This window comes from Protopterus annectens, chromosome 5.part0, assembly GCF_019279795.1.
Source record: "Protopterus annectens isolate FY-2018-M chromosome 5.part0, PAN1.0, whole genome shotgun sequence".
Lineage (NCBI taxonomy): Eukaryota > Metazoa > Chordata > Ceratodontiformes > Protopteridae > Protopterus > Protopterus annectens.
This window is the reverse complement of record NC_056735.1, coordinates 7,520,454-7,543,354: the sequence shown is the minus strand read 5'-3', so window position 1 is coordinate 7,543,354 and position 22,901 is coordinate 7,520,454. Positions and strand designations below refer to the sequence as shown.

The following is a 22,901-nucleotide window of genomic DNA, read 5'->3' as shown; positions in this document are numbered from 1 at the left end:
TTCCCAAGGATGCAGATTCCACTTCCACTCCTTACCAACCCCAAATGGTTGGCCAGACCTACCCCTAAATCAGTGCGCAGAGGCCCAAAAGCAAGTTCTGTCTCTCTTAAACATCAGGGCTATTCAACCTGTCCCAGAAGAACAATGGGGGCAAGGTTTCTACTCCAGACTTTTCCTGGTACCCAGAAAAGACAATTCCTGGCGTCCTATCCTTGACCTGTCTATCCTAAACACAGTTTTGCTAATCCCAAAATTCAAGATGCTAACTCTTCATCACCTGCTTCCCATGCTAGGCAAAAATGCCTGGTTGGCAACACTGGATTTAAAGGAAGCCTACCTGCACATCCCAATAAGGGAATCTTGCAGAAGATATGTACGCTACAGAGCAGGCTACATGCACTATCAGTTCTCTGCACTGCCCTTTGGCTTATCTACTGCGCCCAGGGTATTCACAAAGTGCCTAGCTCCAGTCATTGCATTTTGCAGGCAAAGAAATATTCAAATATACCCATACCTGGATGATTGTCTCATTCAGGCAGAAAGCCAGGACATACTATTAAATCATCTGGCATTTGTAAAGAAATTGCTAGCATCTCTGGGGTACACCATAAACGAAAAGAAATCACATCTTGTACCCTGCCAACAAATTGTATTCCTGGGAACAAGCTTGAATACAACTTCCCAGATGGCTTTCCTCATGCCAGAGAAACAAGTTCATTTGACAGTCTACTTCAAACTACTGGCCACAAAGACCCAGCTATCTGCAAAGAAAATACTGCAAGCTCTAGGGTTCATGGACTCTTGCATTCTACTAATTCCATATGCAGGACTGCATATGAGGTAACTACAATGGTATCTAAAAAGCCTATGGTGTCAACATTCTCAGGATCTAGAATCAATGATTCCTATCATACCTTGTCTACAGATATAGAGTTCCTTTGGTGGGCATAGGCCTGCCAGCAAAACTAGGGACTGCCATTCACTCTACCCCCTGCCGCCCAAACCCTAACATCAGATGCATCAGACTATGCATGAGGGGCTCACTTGGCAGGGCAGTGCATTCAGGGCAAATGGAACCCAAATCAAATGCACCTGCATATCAGTCAAAAAGAAATGTTAGCTGTACAGAATGCTCTTGACAGCCTTCAAGAACCACATTCTTACAGGGCAATTATTGGTAAAGATGGACAACACCACTGTTTATGTGGTACATAAACAAGCAGGGGGAAACCCACTCATACAGCCTTGAACTACCAAGTGCACTACAGGCTGATTTCCTGCCAGAAAAGTTAAATACACTGGCAGATGACCTAAGCAGAAATCTCATGGACCCACACGAGTGGAAACTGGAACCAAAGATATTCAACATGTTGAGAAACAAATGGGGGAGCCCAGAGATAGTCCCGTTTGCCTCCCCCCAGAACTACCAATTGGACAACTTCTGCACAAGGACTCCCTACAAACAAGCTTGGAAAGTGGATGCCCTGTCCTTCACCTGGGAAAACCTATCAGTTTATGCCTTTCCCCATCTACCTCTCCTCTCCAAGGTACTGCTAAAGATCAAACAGGACAAACCAAGGACAGTACTGATTGCACCAGACTGGCCATGCCAACACTAGTACCCCCTCTTGCACAGTGTCTCACTGTTGGCATCATGGCACCTGCCTCAGACCCCTGCCCTACTGTCCCAGCAGGGGGACCAGATTCTGCACCCACAGCTTCAAACCCTGAACCTGGCAGCCTGACTAATTACCTGATCTCTCTATTACCACCCCTCAGTAAGCAAGTGATGGATGTCATTCTGGAGGCAAGGAGGCCTAGTACTAGAAAATCCTATGCTGAAAAATGGAAAAAGATTCTGTTCCTGAAGCCAGACTCAGGGGGTGGGCACAGCAGCGCCCAATTTACCCCATATTCTTCAATACTTATCTGAGATGCTTCACAAGTGCCTTTCCTTTTCCGCATCAAAATTCATGGCTCAGCCATTTCAGCTCATTACAATACAGAACCACCCCTCTTCTCTCATCCACTGCTGAAGCAATTCCTCAGAGGGGCCAAAAACTTAAGACCACCCAGGAGAGCCCCTACTCCAACCTGGGACCTTAACTTTGTATTGGGAAAGGTCACTCTACCTCCCTTTGAGCAAGCTGCAAATGCAGAGTGGAAATTCCTTTCTTGGAAAACAGCCTTTCTTCTAGCCGTCACTTCAGCAAGAAGGGTGTCTGAATTACAGGCCCTCGTGGCAGTGGAGCTCTTCATCATCTTTCATGCTGACAGAGTGTCCCTCAGGACCAGTCTCTCCTTCATGCCCGAGGTGGTATCCAGTGTGGCCCTATTTCAGTCCATTCATTTGCCAACCTTCTTTTCTAATTGACAGAACAAAGGGGAACGATCACTGCACTCCTTGGACGTATACAGACAATTTAGATTTTACTTGGAACAGGACTAAGACTCTCAAGAAATCTAAACAGCTGCTGGTTGCATTTGCTGCAGGGGCAGAGGAGAAGGGCATTTCAAAGCAAACCATTTCTAAATGGATAGGCCATTGCATTCATTTCTGCTATAAACGCCATAGATCACCTACCCCACAGGGGATTAGACCACATTCAACCAGGGCTGCATCTACCTCTACAGCCTTTCTCAGAGGTGTCCCTACCAGGGACATCCTAGAAGCTGCTACCTGGAGTTCTGTACATACCTTCACCAAGCATTACCACCTGCCACTTTTTTCTAAATCCAGAGCTGGCTTTGCCAATGCAGTCTTGCAGGGCCTTATAGCTGGTCCTAATGCAATCTAATTACCTCCTCCCATTCTTAGCTTTGGGAATCTCCCCAAATATGATGACTGCAACAGTGAAACATGAAGAACATCATACAGTTGTGTACACTTACCATAAATGTAGATGATCGAGTGTATTCATTGTTGCAGTCCTGGTTACCCTCCCTCCAGCCCCCTGACTTCTATTGACTATATACCTCTATTCTTGTTTACTATGCTTAAAGCTTTTTGGTGTATTTGTTTTTTTGTTGAAGGTGTAACCTTGTATATAATTGCTTCCCATTATGGGGGCACCTGACATCTGGGGCAAGAAAAACTGATGTAATGGCATCGGCTGCATATTTTATACCCCTGACTACCTGATATCATGGAAGATGAGACAGCAACTGACGCAGGACCCAAGAATTTGATAATCAGGCCGACTTAGGGCTACTGCAAGCAGATGACCCAAGTGTGATGACTGCAACAATGAATACACTCGAACATCTGCATTTGTGGTACGTGTACACAACTGTACTTTCTCTACACTTCCCTTTGGCTTATCTACTGTGCCCAGGGTATTCACAAAATGCCTGGCTCCAGCCATTGCGTACTACAGGCAGAGAAATATCCAAATTTACCCATACTTGGATGACTGCCTGATTCTGGTGGACAGCCACGAATTGCTGCTTCAGCACCTGGCATTTGTAAAAAGCTTTCTCACTTCAGTAGGGTACACCATCAGTGAAATCACAACTGGTGCCCAGTCAAAAGACTGTATTCCTGGGAGCAAGCTTGGACACAACTTCCCAGATGCCATTTCTCACTTCAGAAAAACAGGTCTATCTGACAGACTTCTTCAAGCAAATGGCCACCAGAACCCAGCTAACTGAAAGAAAAATACTGCAAGCCCCAGGGTTCATGGCCTCATGTATTCTGCTAATTCCATATGCAAGACTGCATATGAGGAAGCTTCAGTGGTACTTAAAAAGTCTTTGGTGCCAACATTTTCAGGATTGGAAAACAGACATTCCTGTCATACCTTGTGTGAGGGGAGAGTTCCTTTGGTGGGCAGAAGCATGCAACCACACCAAGGGACTGCATTTTACTCTACCCCACAGCACCCAAACCCTGACCACACGTGCATCAGACTATGCATGGAGGGCCTACATGGCTGGCAAATGCATTCAGGGCCACTGGAGTCCAAGCCAAATTTTCCTGCACATCAGCCAAAAGGAGATGCTAGCTGTACAGAATGCTCTGACAGCTTTCAGGTACCTAATCCTTCCAGGACAACTGCTGATAAAAACCGACAACACCACAGTCATGTGGTACATAAACAAGCAGGGGTGATCCCATTCTTACCCACTCTGCTGGTTAGCCATGACTCTGTGGAGCACAGCCTTGGACAATCAAGTCCATCTAAAAGCTGAATTCCTGCCAAGCAAACAAAATTCTCTGGCAGACGACTTAAGCAGAAATCTCCTAGACCCACACAAGTGGAATTTGGAGCCCAGCACTTTCAACCTTCTGATCCAGAGGTGGGGGCCCCAGAGGTGGATCTCTTTTCCTTCCCCCACAACCCCCAGTTAAGCAAATTCTGCACCAGGAACCGTCACAGCAGGGCCTGGAAGGTGGCTGCCCTATCCTTTCAATGGGAAAACCTCTCAATCTATACCTTTCCCACTCTGCCCCTTCTCTCAAGAGTACTACTCAGGATAAAAAGAAGACAGGCCAAGGGCAATTCTGATTGCCCCGGACTGGTCACGCCAGCACTGGTACCCACTCCTGCGCAGCCTAATGGTGCCACCCTGGCACCTACACCAGACCCCTACCCTGCTGTCACAGCAGGAGGGACAGATTTTGCATCCACAATTGCAAACCCTAAATCTTACAGCCTGGCTTATTCCTTGAATACTCCACCAGCAACCCTAAGTAAACATGTGCTGGATGTCCTTCTTGAAGCCAGAAGGCCTAGTACTAGAAAATCCTATGCAGAAAAGTGGAAAAGATATTGTTCTTGGATTCAGTCTGAAGGAAAGGACACAGCAGTGCCCTCCTTACCTTTAATACTGGATTACCTAGCAGAGCTACTCCACAGAGGCCTATCCTTCTCCTCCCTTAAGATTCATGCCTCTGCCATTTCGGCTCATTACAATACTGAACCTCCTCTATTTTCTCACCCTTTCATCAAACAGTTCTTGAGAGGGGCTAACAATATAAGGCCCCCAAGGAGAGCACCCATCCCTGCTTGGTACCTTAACTTTGTACTGGAAAAGCTCAAGCTTCCCCCTTTTGAACCTGCTGCGTCAGCAGAGTTAAAATTCCTCTCTTGGAAAACAGCCTTGCTTCTAGCCATCACTTCAGCTAGAAGAGTGTCTGAGCTACAGGCACTGATGGTTGTGGAACCCTTTATTATCTTCCCTGCTAACAGGGTTTCCCTCAAGAACAACACATCCTTTATGCCTAAGGTCGTGTCCAGTGTGACCCTAAACCAATCCATCCATTTGCCAACCTTCTTCCCTAACCCTCAGAATAAAGGGGAAAGGATCCTGCACTCTTTGGATGTGCACAGACAGCTCAGGTTCTACCTTGATGGGACTAAGCCTTTCAGAAAATCTGACCAGCTGCTAGTCAGCTTTGCAACAGGGGCAGAGGGCAAGGCCATTTCTAAACAAACCATTTCCAAATGGATAGCACACTGCATCCATTTCTGCTACAAGCACCATGGAAAACCAATCCCTCAGGGGGTCAGAAAACATTCCACTAGGGCTACTTCTACCTCTACAGTATTTCTCAGGGGAGTCCCTGCCGGGGACATTCTAGAAGCTGTAACCTGGAGTTCTGTACACACCTTCACCAAGCATTACCACTTACCTATCTTTTCCAAATCCAGGGCAGGATTTGCTACAGCAGTCTTGCAGGGCCTACTAGCCAGTCCTAACACTTCCTGACTGCCTCCACCCTTTGGGAATCAACCCAAGTGTGAGGACTGCAACAGTGAAATATGAAGAACATAGTACAGTTGTGTACACTTACCATAAATGTAGATGTTCGAGTGTATTCACTGTTGCAGTCCTGGTTTCCCTCCCTCAAGCCCCCTGGTTTTCTCTATCTCTTCTCTGTATGGCTATTCCTAATGGTACTAGTATTTACTTTTTACTGGTGGTGGTTTCCACACCATATACTAGCTCCCTATTTGAGGGCACCTGACATTTGGGGCAAGAAAAACTTATGTACTGGCGTCTGCTGCCTGTTTTTATACCCCTGACAACCTGACAGCATCCGAGACAGAAATACTAAGACTCTGGTATTCGGGCTGACTGAGGGCTACCTGCAGGCAGATAACCCAAGTGTGTTGACTGCAGCAGTGAATACACTTGAACATCTACATTTATGGTAAGTGTACACAACTGTCATGTAGGGTTGATGATAATGTGGTAAGTAGGTGATGAGGTATCAGGACAAGTTTCTTTTGATCAGAATTTTAGACTCTGGAATTGTTGGTATTGTGGCATTATCCTTGGAGGTGGTAGAATGCTGCTCAATGCTAGGCTCATATCTGTCTGTGGCACACATTCTGGGAGCTCAATCATGTCTCTGTTCATACAGTCCAAGGAGGCACACTTCTAGTCATTCATGCCCATATGGACTGTGAGTCATACTGCTATTTAGGGGTAAATGATCTGAGTGTTTGTGTGAGCTGGTGAATCCTGACCCCTGAGATGCAACTAACTGTAACCTTCCCCTTATCCAGTCTGGTAAGGGGGACATCAGTGTGTCTCACAATGGAATCTCCTGTGACCAGAATATTGGGTTGTGGAGTGTTTCATCTTATGGGCTTGGTAGTTGAGACACGATGAGATGTGGCTTTTTGTTGTGATGGGAATTGTCTTACTTGTGTGCATGCAGAGTTTCTGATGACTGTATGAGAGGCCTTTGAGGCTTGTGTAAGTTTACATGTGAGCACATCCATATGCGAATCTGGTTGTGTGGTCATTTGCGGGTGCGGTAAGTGATGTGGTGTGAGTTGCTGACAACCTGCTTGTTGCATCTGTGTGTGAGACTCTAGGCTCCATTGTCAATGTATAACTGCATCTCTCACATACTGTATTTGTCTGTTTGAGAATCAAGTAGTTGTCAGTGCACATGAGGCAAGTGTTACATTGCCTCAGGGTGCCCATGTCCACTGTGCTGGGTGCAAAGATAGGAGGAAGTGCCCTTCCATGGTTGCAGGTCTTAATGTGTACTTGAGGATAGGAATGGATAGTGTTTGTAATGTGATGAGCCTAAGGGTGTTTACTTGATGTAATCTTTAGCTAACCTAACCAGTGATGCTGCTCAACGCAAGACCAGATACTCTGTGAGCAGCAATAGCACTGGGTGCTATAATAAGGTAAATGATACAGTAAACTTTCACAGTATAATGAAAATAATCAATGTTTCCAGATATTTGCACCTGTATGGGACACTGGCACAGTGAGCATCTCTGTGCAAATGTGCCAAATTTATACCAAGACTGGAAATGCAGAAAATGGACTACTGAGCTCTCTGGCCAATAAAACAACTACACTTTGAGCCCTTTTGTGTGCTTCCCAACTCGTAAACACTTACTGCCACTAGATGACAAATCCTAGTCCTCCTAATGTAAAAGCACAATAAAAGAGTGTCCAGAATGAACTGCTACCGCAAGATATGGATACAGCAGTGTACTTTAAACAGCTTATGAAGTACTTTGCTATGTAGAATGGATATACCAGGCCACTCACCAAACAAATTGACAATGTAATAATGGTAGTAATTAATAAGGCACTTGTTTAGTTAGTAAAGTCTTAAAAACTTGAAAGTGGAGCCACCATGTCTAATTGACAGCCGCATTGGGTTGACAGTCAGGCCAGCACAACTCATGCTCTTAACTAAGTTGGAGCCCTGATCTACATAACTTAGATACAGCATGTCCTTAACTAGTTAAGCTCATTTTTTCAAATATTGCAGGCATATGCTTCAGTCAGTGTCCACCTGATTGCAGTCTAAGTTTATTTTCTTATGACCCCTCCTTTGCCACCATTTCCAATAGCTGAACGTTTACATATGGGAGTACTTTAGATAAGCTGACTTAGAATACTAGTGTCTCCTTCTTGAGATTTGAACTTTGTACTGAGGAAGCTTGCACCACACTGTTTGAATCAGTTTGATCGTGCCAACAAATTTCAATCTTTGGGGGAGATATTGTTTTTAGGGCTCTTACCTCTTCTAGGATAATGTCAGAATTGCAAGGCTTAATGGGCTGCGGCCTTAAAACCTCACCTCTCTTTCATGCCCGTGTTGTCTCAAAGGTAGCACTGAGACAAATTAATATTGCTTTTCATTGAGACAATGGGGGGAAAAGAATTCTGCATGCCACAGATGATGACAGGCAGTTAAGCTGCTACTTAAAATAAAGGAATGGAAAGAAAATTTGAACTTTTCAGAACAAAAATCTTATTTATTTCAAGATTAGGGCAGTTTTTGCCACTGCATCCTTGTAGGGCTTATGTCATACTTTGAAGAAGCCAACATCAGGGTCAACACTGCTTCATTATTTTTCCTCATGTATGATGACTGCTAGTGCCGCATTGATTTCCTACAAAGAGCATGTTATAGTTGTATAATAACTTTGTCATAGTAGTAGATGTACAGGTACTTTGGTCGCTGCTGCAGTAGGCCTCCCTCTGTCCCCACCATGTTCCCCAAAGGGCATGAGAAGGGCTTTACCTTGGCCACCAGAGAAAATACACCAACGAAAAGATATTAAAGCCACCCGAGTGGGGGTCTTTGCCCACCACACACCCCAATGTGGGGGCTTCACCCCCCCCCCCATAACTAAATATACCAACTCCAAGATCGTACTACACTGGGGAAAAGGGCAAATTCCACCCTGGTGGCCAAGTGGTTCAGTAGTCCATAGTTTCACTTAAGTAGAGTTTCAGTGAAGTGGTGTTAGCGATCTTGAATTCGAAGAAGTGAACTTTCGGTAAGTAGAAGTAGACCCATATATATATATATATATAGTTTTGGATCTGCAGATTTGGAAATGTCTTGTGTGGTGGTGTGTGACCCCTGCATTGGCATAAACTGCAGGCACACTTGTTGGCTGTAGCCAGTAATGGATTTCACCAGAAAGATCCAGTGATGGTAAAGACTGCTCTTCTCCTTCTACCCAGTATTGGTTTATTGTCTATAACATGAGGAGGAAGAGACATCCAAAATATCTGGGTGATTGGCTAGTCAGTAGCTACCATCCTGAAGTGAATTCCAATATATGATGATTACTATTGGAGTGTGATTCCAATATTTAAACATATAGAAATGTGGCTAAATCATTGCCCATCTATATTTTATCGTATATTTCCAACCCATTTTGAGTAGGAAATCATAAACTCAAGGTTCTTTGGCATGGCTTTAGTGATGCTGTCATTAAAGAAGTTATTCTAGGCCCCTGGATTGAGTTTACTGAATATTTCAGAAGATATGTGAGAGTAGGTACAAGACAAATGTACTCAAATATTGTCCACTGCAGAGGGAGTGCTTGCATATCCATGTATATAGTGTGCTTTTTGTACCTGTACTTTCTAAAAGTACAGGTACTTTCTAAAAGTACTTTGTCTTCACCATTGACTACCAGTACTTTCTGGAAAAATATGTGGTAAGAATGAGTTTTTTATGACTTGCTTGCTGGTGTCTTGGTGAGTTTTGTAAGGTTGCAGTTTTAATAAGTGAAGACAGCTGGTGAATATGGGAATCTTGAGGCAATGTTACAACTGCCTTATGTACACAGACCACCCTCTCCTCTTCCCAGCAAGCTCAAATATATGTGAGAGATGCAACTATATAGCCAAACTGGAGGCTGAGCTCTCTCAACATAGTACTGGCACGGTCAGTCTGGAGGAGAAGGTAATAACACACACCACAAATCCAGTCTCACATAGACCTATCGCAACAGCAAACCAAACACACAAACACACAAAAACATACTCCGGAGGCTCTAAATAAAAATCTGCCCAAGCAACAGAGACCTCCAAAGCAGACATCCAAGGAACCGCTACCCCACAACAATACCCACGTATCACATAGTTCACAAAGTCAGTGTGCCACACAGTCACAGCCCTTAAGGCTAAACAACACACCTAATACACTTGTAATAGGTGACTCTGTTGTCAGACACACTGACGTCCCTCTCACCAGGCTGAACAAGGAGAAGGTCACTGTAAGCTGCCTGTCGGGTGCCAGGATCTGCCACATAACACAAGCACTCAGGTCACTCCAAAGCAAGTACAAATATGACTCCGCCATTGTCCATGCTGGTGTGAATGACCTGAGACGTACCTCCCTGGATTACATGAAAAGAGACATAGAGGAGCTCTCTGATCATGTGGCCCATGACCCTGACCTTGAGTAGCATCTTACCCTCACCAAGAATGATACCACAGTATAAAGACAAAATGATCAATTTCAACAGTTGACTAAAGTATTGGTGTCAGTCAAAGGGGATCCAGTGTCTGTCAGCCTGGGATGACATGCTTGACAAGCCACGTTGCTTCGCTAGGGACGGCTTGCACCTGTCACCCCTGGGTTTCAATACTGGCCAAGGCTCTTGCCACCCCATAGTGCCTTTTTAGGCAAGGCTCAAAAGACAAACCCACCTCCTTAGACAACACAAGGAAAAAGAAACTAAGGGTAATGCTGCTCAACGCCAGAAGTCTAAACCTCAAGATGCACGCACTCGAGGCTCTCCTCAGTATGGAGAATATCGATATCTGTGCAGTAACAGAAACCTGGTTCAAGGCTCCCGAGAGCACCCCAGCACTACCAGGCTATACCTCATACCATGCTTTTCGGCCCCAAAACTCGGACCGAACCACAAAAGGAGGGGGAGTATCTATATTCATCAAAGATACCCATACCTCCAGGCTAGTGGTACTGCACGAAACATCTGAGACCATCCATGTGCAACCAACAGTGGGCAAAACTGCTTTCCAGTTTGTAGCCTGCTACAGACCACCCTCCCAAACTCAGGAACCCCACTCGGCTTTCCTGAAGACACTGGAGAATATGAAGGTCTCTCCAAACACCATTATATTGGGTGACGTTAACTACCCAAACATAGACTGGGAGCACTACTCAAGCCCCAACACCCTAGCCCAACGGTTCCTAGAATTTATAAACTCAAATGGTATGGAACAACTGGTCACCACTCCCACAAGAGGGGAAAACATATTGGACCTGATCATCACCAACATGGGGACTCTATGTTCCATACCAGAGGTATATACCCCTCATTGGTAAGATCTGACCATAAATTAATCACTATGGACATCCATATCCCGTCCCCACCCCCAGCAAAGGAAACCACGGTCAAAAACTTCTCAAAAGCAAACTTCCCACTCCTCAAAACCGAGGTGGAATCCTTCAAAGCCCCAGGGCCAGTGGAAAATACGGCCCAAACCGCAGAATCCTTTACAAATGCATTCTATGGATACCTACAGGAATGCATGGATCGTGCTATCCCAAATAAAACCAAGACACACTCCTCCAAAAGCAGGAGAACCTGTCTGGTGGACCCCAGCCATAAATAAGCTGTACAACAGAAGGAGGAAGCTGTTACATGATAGAGCAAAATCCCTGAAAGGGAAGGCAACTCTGATCAGTACTAGCAAGAAACTACAATCCCTCATAAACTCATCTAAGGCTAGCTTTGAAAGAAAAATTGCACAAGACGCTAAAGATAATCACAAGGCCTTCTTTAGTTATGTCAGAAACCTGGGTGGAAACTCCCAGATATGCTCTGAGTTAGTGCAAAATGGCAAAAAATACACTGAACCCACAGACATTGCCAACATCCTGGCAGACAGGTTCAGTGCAAACATCTCCCCCCCAAATGAGCAAATGACTATCCCAACAGAGTGTAGCCTCCCTGACATCACAGATGCACAGGTGAGAGCTGCCCTCTCCAAAGCAAAAAATACAGCATCAGTGGGACCGGACGGTGTCTTGGGCTGCATCTTACACGAGCTCCAAGAAGAACTGAACCCTCACTTAAAATCACTGTTCAGTCTCAGCCTAACAGTAGGATATGTACCCAAAGAATGGCGTACAGCAACAGTGGTCCCACTCCATAAAGGTGGTGCCACAACGGAACCCGGAAACTATCGCTCTATAAGCCTAACTAGCCTGGTCTGCAAAGCTATGGAGCGTATCATCAAGGAACTCCTAAACAAAGACATTGGGAACCTCCAAACACTGGATCCTACCCAATTCGGCTTTGTTAAGGGCAGATCTTGCCTCTTAAACCTGGTAGATTTCTTTGAAACTGTCACCAAGGCCATAGACGAAGAGAAGGTAGTCCACACAGCCTACCTTGACCTTGCAAAAGCCTTCGACACAATACCCCACCTGCGCATCATAAGTAAGCTCACCAGCTTAAATATCAACCCCTATGTCACAAGTTGGGTTGCAAACTGGCTTAGGGATAGAACCCACATGGTCAGAATTGCAGGTGCCATGTCAGACTCTAAACCAGTTACAAGTGGCATCCCACAAGGCTCAGTCCTGGGACCTCTCTTGTTCAGTATATATTTCTCTGAGGTACAGGCTAACACAGGAGGACTATGGCTGACAAAGTTTGCAGATGACTGCAAACTGGGGCCATAATCGACTCCGGCTGACACAAGCATCCTCCAAAAGATCTCACAGAGACGGATAACTGGTGCCAGAGCCATGGCCTAAAGCTAAATGCCAAAAAGTGCATAGTCATCCCTTTGGGAAAAACAAAGTGCCCACAAATTGCCACATAGGTGGTAATCCATTAAGTACGGAAGAAGTAATTAGGGATTTGGGGACCCAAGTAGATTGCAATCTCTCCTTTGACAATAACATTGCCAAAGTGGTTAGAAAGACATTCTATATAGCCCACCTTATCACGAAGGGGTTCACATCTAGATCAAGAGAGGTCATTGTGCCCCTCTACTCATCGGGCCCATAATTGAATACAGTGCCCCATTTGGGATGTACCTTACCCGACACCTGCTGCAACTAGAAAGACCCCAAAAGTACCTCACCAAGAGGATCAAGGGACTCAAACAGATGCCCTACGCAGTTAGGCTAAAGAAACTCCAGCTCTTCTCATTTGTTTACCGCCTACTCGGAGGCGATCTGTGCTTGACGTATAAAGCCATGTCCAACTCAGAATTAATGGACATGCTCCACCTCAAGAAATCCAAATCCATCAGAGCTACACGCTCCAGTGACTTAAACCTCAGCACAGAAATAAATAGAACATGCTGGAGGGACAGATTCATATCCCAGAGGCTCCCCTCACTCTGGAACAAAATCCCAATCCATGTTAGACAGAGCCCCTCAATGACCCTCTTCAAGGAGAATCTTGACGTTTGGATGGGAGATCGTAAATTTACCCCTGGGATCTCTTCTGTGTCACTGCTAGACAGAGGCACGGTAAACTAACCTTAAACGGGCTATCTTCTGTGACCTACTATACAGAGGCACAGTCAACTAATCTAAAAAGGGTGGCGAAAGCCAAACACACTCTGACTAGGCTTGTAAATGCCCTAGGGCAGATAACCTAGTATCAACCTATGAAGCTATGACAGAGTGCTAAAAAATGGGAATACAGTTGGCATCACTGGAAACCGAGCCTTTATTCCACAAGACATTCATTAAGGCATTCTGATGAAGCCCCCGGTGAGGAACAAAAGTGCTTTAGGCATATCTTGAATGTCTTGTGGAATAAAGGCTCTTTTTCCAGTGTTGCCAACTGGTATTCCTGTTTTTCAGCACTTTGTCTTCGTTTACTAGTTTGTTTTTGATTGCTATCCTGCTATTGTGTGGTTAGGGTTGCACTTTTACTAACCGAATGAGTGTGGTTACAAGCTGGACAATGTTTTAAATTAAGGAATTGTGATATGCATCAAATAATTATTAAAAGGTACTTCTGTTAACCACCCCCTCTTTTTCTTTGCTTTTGTGCAGCAAAATGCAATTAACAGGTTTTGTGGAGAAGTGAAACGCTTGTGTCATGCAGAAAGAAGAAAGGATTTTGTTTCTGAAGCTTACCTCCTCACATTGGGCAAATTTATCAACATGTTTGCAGTTTTGGATGAGCTGAAAAACATGAAGTGTAGTGTGAAGAATGACCATTCTGCATATAAACGGTAAGAGAACTGAGGGTTTCACATTACTCATTTCCTGATGCTCATTGACACTTTTAAACATCTAAGCTAATTGCATTACTATTTTTGTGGCCCTAATGAAAATTTGAGACTGTAGCAGCAGTATACAGCATTTGCAGAGCAGTATTCATGCACAGCTCCAGTGTACTGCTGTATCTGTGCATTTAGCATGTGTCCTTCAAAAGGCAGAGCACCTGAGAAACAGAGTTGATTGCCACTGCATGTTTTCATTCTTAAAAGAGGTTAGTAAGGTTAACTGTAGTGGTATTGGTCTCAGTTTTGGCTTTGGCTGTTTGACCCTCAGTCAGATCTACAGTTTTTTTTTTGCTTATTTTTTATGACCCCTCTGCCTGCTTGACAATCTTTTTACTAGTACGGTCATGCCCATTCCTTCCTGTACTGTTGTGAGAGCTAATCAGAGGACTAAGTCATCACTCAGGTAGTTCTCAGGAGAAATTTTGTGCCATGGCTTATCTCCTCCTCTGGCAGATGACATGCTCATTTTGCACCAGAAAGACTTGCTCCACATACGTCTGCATGTGCAGCTTCATAAAGGCTTCCAGATCAAACAGGTTTGGCAAAGACAAGTGCACATTCCTGACCCACACACTGTGTGCTCTACAGCCCATTGTCAAGTAGGTGCAAGAATTTCCAAGTGCTAAATTGCCTGTCTCTCCCAAATGTTAGTTAGTTAGTTTCAGCTGATTGTTCTTTTTTTTTTCCTCACTTGCTTTTATAGTGTGCTCGGTTTGTTAACCAGTCCTTGGCTTAGTGGGCCACATTCAAGACCTTTCCTTTTGAACCATGTAGCTGATGCCACTGTCGGTTTTGTAGTGGTGTCTGAACACTGAATGATGATGACTGTGAGTCAGTGTTTTATAAGTAAACTTTTGACATGGAGGAGTGTTAGGTTTGAATCGCATTTCCTTGGAATTATTTCACTTTACTGCAGTGGAGATTTATAATAACAATGTAAAATTGTGGGATATGATGTTCATTGTGCATACAGCTGCAGTAATCACAGATGGGTTTTCAGCCGTCAGGCGGTCCCTCGGTCGGCCGAATTCCAAAGTCTTGGTCCGGCGTCGGTTGTCGTCGCTTACTCTTCTGACGTCAGTAAGGCCAGAGTATATAAGACACAGCCGACGCCATGTTCTTCAGTCTTTTTTGCCGTGCGGTGCCCGAAGCAGAAGCAGTTCGCAAGTGCCGGTCGGCCAGCTCCTGAATTACAAAAAAATTGGAACCGAAGTCTTCTTTAAAGCTAAGTACCCGTTGAAACTTTTCTTGCCTCAGACCGATGTCAGAAAAAGTTAATAATTGTATTTCTTGTGGGAAGCAAATACCGCATAAGGATTTCCATTCCCTGCATACCTTGTTTGGGCCCAGACCACGACGCCTCGGGCTGTCGCTGGCGCTACCTTCAATAAACGCACTATCAAGCGCCGGGAGTTCGCCCAACACTACTTTGGTAAAGCTTTTGATTATAAGATGTCGCAGACACTCCGACTACCGCTTTGTCCAAAAACGCAAGGAAAAAGGACCGACACGAGACCCGGGGTCCCGCCGACACCACGCCAAAACAGGCTACACGTGGTCCGGTTCTCAGCGAGACGCCTTTGCAGTCCCTGACTACCGAGGACACTCCTTTGGCGGTGTTCTCTGTACCGAGACCGCTGGGTCCTCGGTCCTTTCCCAGACTACAACCAAGCCCCTGCTAATGTCGAGCCTACTAATGTGGACAGGTCCACCTCCACCCATGGTGTATTTAGGCCCTCATCTTCTTTTTCAATAAAGGCTTTTACTAAATCCAAAGCAGCCAGGCATCCCACGAGGCCTGTTGCACAGGGCCCATCTCCTGGACCCATGCCTAAGAAACAGATGCTTAAAATGGCTGAGGATTTAATTACTCTTATCAAAGGTTCTCAGCCCCTCCTGACAAGAGACCCAGAGTGGAGGAAGAATCTCCTCTTCTGATCAGGGATCCATTTTATCAGAACATTCTGATGCAGAGGAACACTCTTACTCCCCTTTTGAGGATTCGGATGCAGAACAGTCCATTCCTTCTGTATCCCTCCTGAGGATTTTTCTTTGGGGAAACCTTGCACACTTTGAGGGAACACTTCCATTGGGAAGGCCAAGACTTTTCAGATTCCAAGAAAAGACTTAGGGAATTTCTTTGGTTACCTCAGCACAGACCTCTGGCTATACCCCTGTTTTGGATGTACTGGATGATGTCTATTCGGAGGCTTGCCTTAACCCTGATTCTCTGCCTCCTGCACCAGTAAAACCTGATAGGTATTACAGAGTACCCAGCTCTCACCAATTTCTCTACAAAGGCCATAATGCTGACCCTGAAACCATTTCACAAGGCCCCAAGGGATTAAAGGCCTCCACTGCCAAGAATCCACTCTCTGCAGAAAGGGAATCCAGATCTCTAGAAAGGTGGGGTAAAAAGGTATATACCTCGGCCACCCTAGCCATGAGGGCCTTAAACTGTCAGTTTCATATGATTAAATATCAACAGTACCTGTTATCACAATTAAGGAACAAAATGTCTCAACCTGAACAACCAGATTTAAAAGAGTTACAGGATATGATGCATAGTGCGGAGCAAGTGGGTAAACACACCTTACAATGTGGTTATGATGCCCTAGAGGCCTCCAGTAGAGCGGCTGCTACAGGATCAGTCATTCGCAGACATGCCTGGCTTAGGGAACAAAATTTACCTGATCATGTGAAAGCTAAACTTCTTGATGCTCCTTTACAAAAGGATGTATTATTTGGTACTAATGCTGAGGACATACTACGGAAAATGGAAGAAAAAGCCAAATCTATGCAAACTGTCAAGGCTTTCTTACAGGCCCAACCACCACGTTTTAGCAGAAATTGGCCTTCAAAAAACTGGTCCTTTCCAGCCACTGACAAGCCCCAAAGAGGCAGATACAGACGCACAAGGGGCAGAGGGCAATCACAAGGATCATATAGAGGCAGACAACGGCAATCTCCAGCACCAAGAGGTGGTGAAGACAGTGCACAACAATACAGGAAGCAAACCCAATGACTCCCTCATTTCCATGCCAAGCAAGTCTCAGCTGACAGCACCTTTGGGAGGGAAACTAGCATTATTTGCAAGCAATTGGCATATTGTCACAACAGACAAATGGATACTGGACATTATAAACAGAGGCTACAAATTTCAATTTCACACTCTTCCAAAAATGAGAGGCACGCCAAACCTGCCACAAAATCAAAGGGCAGAGGCACAACTGCAAATTTCAAAGCTCCTAAACATGAGAGCTATACAAAAGGTACCTACACTCCAACAAGGTCAAGGTTTTATTCAAGACTTTTTCTGGTACCAAGAAAAGGAACAGACTGGAGTCCCATTTTGGACTTATCCATCCTAAACACATTCCTACTGTGCAAAATTCAAGATGCTCACATTACAGCAACTTCTTCCCATGCTGGGCAAGGAGTTTTGGCTGGTAACATTGGACCTCAAGGAGGCATACCTGCATGTCCCAATCAGACAAAGCTGCAGAAGATACCTCAGATTTCTTGCAGGTTCAATCCACTATCAATTCTCTGCATTGCCCTTTGGCTTATCTACTGCGCCCAGAGTATTCACAAAGTGCCTGGCATCAGTGATTGCCTACTGCAGACTTCAAGGGATACAAATTTACCCTTATCTGGACGACTGCCTGATCCAAATCCAAGCGGACAGCAAACGCATACTACTGGAACATCTGGCTTATGTGACACGGTTACTGCTTTCTCTGGGATATACCATCAACAAGGAGAAATCAAGACTAACACCATCTCAGAAAATAACCTTCCTGGGTTCCAACTTGGACACAAACACCCAGATGGCATATCTTACGCCAGAAAAACAAGGGCAACTATCTCAGTACTTCAAAACACTAGCAAAAAGTACCAGGCTTACTGCAAGGAAAATCCTGCAGGCTCTGGGATTCATGGCATCTTGCATTCTTCTAATCCCATGTGCAAAGCTGCATATGAGGAAACTTCAATGGTACCTAAAAAATCTATGGTCTCAACACAGTCACAGTTTGGAAGCAATTATACCAATAATTCCATGTTTGCAAAAGGAATTTCTATGGTGGGCCCAAGCATGTCAAGTAAACACAGGCCTTCCATTCTGCAAGCCTCAAGCAAAACAAGTCATAACCACAGACGCCTCAGATTACGCCTGGGGGGTGCACATGAAGGACAGGTGCATTCAGGGCAGATGGTCCCAAAAGGAAAAGCACCTTCACATCAATCAAAAAGAAATGCTAGCAGTGATAAATGCAATTAGCTTTCAAGGACTTCCTGCATCCAGGACAATTACTGATAAGAACAGACAACACCACAGTAATGTGGTACATAAACAAACAAGGAGGAACACATTCATACCCCTTGTGCAGACTAGCCATGACTCTTTGGAACTTGGCTCTGGAAAGACAAATCGAACTTCAAGCACAGTACTTGCCAGGACTGGAAAACACACTGGCAGACACTCTAAGCAGAAATATGACAGATCCACACGAATGGAAGTTACATCCTCAGGTGTTTACAGAGATAATCCAAGCGTGGGGGAGGCCAGACATAGATCTTTTTGCCTCCCACAGGAGCCATCAACTGAAAAAGTTTTGTTCAAGGACCTTTCATCCAAAGGCCTGGAAAGTGGACGCCCTTTCATTCAGTTGGACAGCATGGACAGATGTTCTTCATCTCACATTGCTGCAGTCCTTACACTTGGGTAGTCCGCTGTCCTCGGTCGGCCCGAATATCAAAGTATAAGGCTGACGTCGGTCAAGGCGCATTTGACTGACATCAGGACGTCAGGGTACAAATGCGCATGACCGACGTCATATCCTCAGTCTTTTTTGCCGCATGGTCCGATGCAGAAGCAGCGTTGCAAGTGCCGGTTGGCGTTCTGAAATTGTTCGATTTCGGAGTTTCAGACCGAGTCAAAGTTGGCTAAGTACCCCGTTGGGGAATATTTGTTTTTTCTTGCCTCAGTGGTTTACCGGATGTCAGAAAAAGTGAATAATTGTATTTCTTGTGGGAAACAGATACCGCATAGAGACTACCATACTTTGTGTATTCCTTGTTTAGGGCCTGAGCACGGCGTTGTTGGGTGTCGCTCTTGTGCTAGATTCAATAAGCGCACTATTAAGAGAAGATTAGATTGTGCCAGGTTAGTCTTCGAAGCGGTGCAATTATAAAATGCCGTCGGATGCTCCGACGCCCGCTTCTTCAAGAAGCGCAAGGACAAAGCAGTTAAACCTAGGCTAGAGGAACCGTCAGTACCGGACGCCGGTTCTTTAGAGGTGTCGGTGGAGCGGTGGTTCCACCGAGGTTTCTTTGGGATCCCAGGAGAGACTCTGTTATTGCAGGATGTGGCCTCTCAGGAGGCAGGCCAGGCTGATGGGGCTTCTCAGGTTACTATACTCCCCTCCTGCCTAGGGTGGTTAGGCCCTCTCCTTCTGTTTCCAAGGCTTCTCCCAGGGGCAGGCCAGGTTTAGCTTCAGTTGGTGTTACCCCTAGCTCTTCAGGAACTGTGCCCAAGAAGCATATGCTTAAAATGGCAGAAGATTTGATTACTTTGATTAGGGGTTCTATGCCCCCTCCTGATAAAAGACCTAGGGTGGAGCCTGAGCTAGGGAGTTTTGAGCAGGCTTCAGATATTTCGGAGTCTTCGGCTGAAGACTTGCAGGAGTACTCTCCTTATTCTGATTCTGATGTGGATGATTCTACTCCTTCTGCTTCTCCTCCTGAAGATTTTTCTTTTTCAGAAACTCTTCATTCCATGAGGGAGCATTTTAAGTGGGAAGGTCAGGACTTCTCTGATTCCAGGAAAAGGCTTAGGGAATTTTTGTTTTTACCCCAGCATAGGCCTTTGGCTATACCTCCTGTTTTGGATGTAGTGGAAGATGTTTTTACAGAGGCTTCTCTTAACCCTGATTCTTTGCCTCCTGCTCCCGTTAAACCGGATAGGTATTACAGGGTGCGTGAAGCTAATAAGTTTCTTTTAAGAGTCCTAGGGCAGACCCAGAAACTGTTAGCCAGGGGCCTAAAGGTGTTAAGGCTTCTGTTGTAAAGAATCCGGTTCCTGCAGACAAAGAGGCCAGGGCCTTAGATAGATGGGGAAAGAAAGTTTATACTTCTTCCACTCTTGCTATGAGGGCTTTGAATTGCCAGTTTCACATGTTGAAATACCAAAACTATCTCCTTTCACAATTGAAGTCTAAGGTTGATGCTCTGGCAGAAGGTATTGATTGTAAAGAGTTGCAAGATTTAGTACATGTTTCTGCACAGGTGGGTAAGCATTCTTTGCAATGTGGTTTTGATGCTGTACAGGCCTCGTCTAGGGTGGCTGCCACTGGGTCAGTTCTTCGCAGGCACGCCTGGCTGAGGGATCAAAATTTATCTGAACATGTTAAAACAAGGATTTTAGATGCTCCTTTACAATCTGACGTGTTGTTTGGTCCTCCTGTTGAGGCAGTTTTAAAGAAAATGGAAGACAAGGCTAAGTCTATGCAGACTGTTAAAGATTTTTTGCAGGTCCAGCCTCCAAGGTTTAGTAGAAATTGGCCTACTAAGGGGTGGACGTATCCTTCTTATGATTCCCAGTCTAGGGGTAGATCTAGACGTGGTAGGGGTAGAGCTCAGGTCTCTTACACGCCTAGTATAGGGAGTTCTCCTGCACAGTCTTCGGGTGAGGGCAGGGGTCAGTCCTTCGTAAACAGACCCAATGACCTACCTTTTCAGCTGCCAGAGCCTTCTCGTCTGGCAGCACCCTTGGGAGGAAGGTTGGCACTTTTCAAAGAAAATTGGAGTTTAATTACCCAAGACAGATGGGTATTGGATATCATACACCACGGTTACAGGTTTTATTTCCATACCTTGCCTCCTTTCAAAGGCATGCCAGACGTTCCTCCTCAACAAAGAATAGAGGCTCACAAGCAAGTTTCTCTGTTACTCCAAATAGGGGCCATACAGCCGGTCCCTATGCCAGAAGTGGGCCTAGGATTTTATTCTCGCCTGTTCCTAGTACCAAAGAAGGGGAACACGTGGAGACCAATTTTGGATTTATCTACCCTCAACACTTATCTAGACATTCCCAAGTTCAAAATGTTGACGTTACAGCAGCTTTTACCTCTGCTGGGCAAAGATCATTGGATGGTAACTTTGGATCTCAAGGAGGCTTACCTTCATGTTCCTATCAGACTAAGTTGCAGGAAGTATCTGCGTTTGAGCTGGGACTTCTCACTATCAGTTCTCTGCATTGCCCTTTGGCTTATCTACTGCGCCCAGAGTGTTCACGAAAGTTCTGGCTCCAGTGATAGCTTTCTTCAGGCTAAAAGGAATACAGATCTATCCTTATTTGGACGACTGCCTGATTCTGGCTCAAGGAAGGGAAGAGCTTCTTCATCATTTGGAATATGTGATAGCAGTGCTAAGATGCCTGGGGTATTCTGTGAACGAAATAAAGTCCAGTCTAGTACCCTCTCAGGACATGTGCTTTCTGGGTGTGAGACTGAATACAGCATCCCAGATGGCCTTTTTAACCCCGGACAAACAAAAGAGTCTGTCCCTTTACTTCCATCAGCTATCTCATCAGTCCGGGCTGACTGCAAGGACAGTCCTTCAAGCCTTAGGGTTCATGGCATCTTGTATTCTGGTGCTTCCCAATGCCAAACTGCATGTGAGGAAGCTACAATGGTATCTCAAAAATGTATGGACACAGCACTGCCAGGATCTAGACACTGTCATTCAAATAATACCTTGCATTCAAAAGGAATTTTTGTGGTGGGCTCAGGAATGTCACCTAAACAAGGGACTCTCTGTGACCCGGCCAGAGGCGAGTCAGATTTTAACGACAGATGCCTCAGACAAAGCTTGGGAGCTCATCTAAATGGAAAATGGATACAAGACAAGTGGCCTGCCAGACTACAACATCTACATATCAACCTGAAGGAGATGTTAGCAGTCCAATTTGCATTAATAGCTTTCAAGGATTTACTTCTTCCAGGGCAGGTGTTGATTCTAACAGACAACACAACTGTCATGTGGTACATCAACAAGCAAGGGGAACCATTCTTATCCTCTATGCAGGCAAGCAATGATTTTGTGGGAGACTGCTCTCAGTTTACAGCTCAATCTTCAGGCAAGGTTTCTGCCAGGAGCACAGAACTCCTTAGCAGATGTGTTGAGCAGGCAATTATGGATCCCCACGAGTGGAAATTGGATCCTCATGTATTTCAGAAATTGACAGTGTCATGGGGAACTCCAGACATAGATCTGTTCGCTTCTCCACTAAACCATCAGCTGCCAAAGTTTTGCACAAAAGGTTTCATCCCACAGCTTGGAAAGTGGATGCTCTTTCTTTCAATTGGAGCAATCTTCATGTGTATGCCTTTCCTCCTCTGCCTCTCCTCCCAAAGGTACTTCTAAAGGTCAGACAGGACAAGCCAAGGATGATTTTAATAGCTCCAGATTGGCCTCGACAGCACTGGTACCCATTACTGAGAAGTCTGGTACGGAAGCCTCCATGGCCTTTGCCTTCGATTCCACACCTGTTGTCACAGGAGGACAGCCATTTGCTGAATGTCAAACTTCACTCTCTTCACCTAACAGCCTGGCATATTCTGTTTTGAACCATAAAGGGTCTCAACTTCCACAACAAGTTTTGAATGTGATTTTGGAAGCTAGAAGGCCTAGTACAAGGAAAGTGTACGCAGATAAATGGAAGAGATTTTTATTTTGGAGTGCAGCAAAAGAATTTGATGTTTCTGAGCTTAATTTGAGTGTGGCTCTTCAATATCTTACTGAGTTACTGGACAAAGGTTTGTCTTTCTCTTCTATTAAGGTTCATGCTGCAGCAATTTCGGCTCACTATGATTGTGACC

At 45.2% G+C, this 22,901-nt stretch overlaps 1 protein-coding gene across 1 annotated transcript in view; it reads left to right on the top strand.

The window, feature by feature from the left end:
* Positions 1-22,901, top strand: part of CYFIP1 (cytoplasmic FMR1 interacting protein 1) — a 2,370,671-nt gene that overhangs the window by 442,741 nt on the left and 1,905,029 nt on the right. The window contains exon 5 of the mRNA XM_044072062.1: positions 13,784-13,965. Within this exon, the coding sequence (XP_043927997.1) occupies positions 13,784-13,965 (182 nt within the window). The remainder of the gene's footprint in view (positions 1-13,783; positions 13,966-22,901) is intronic.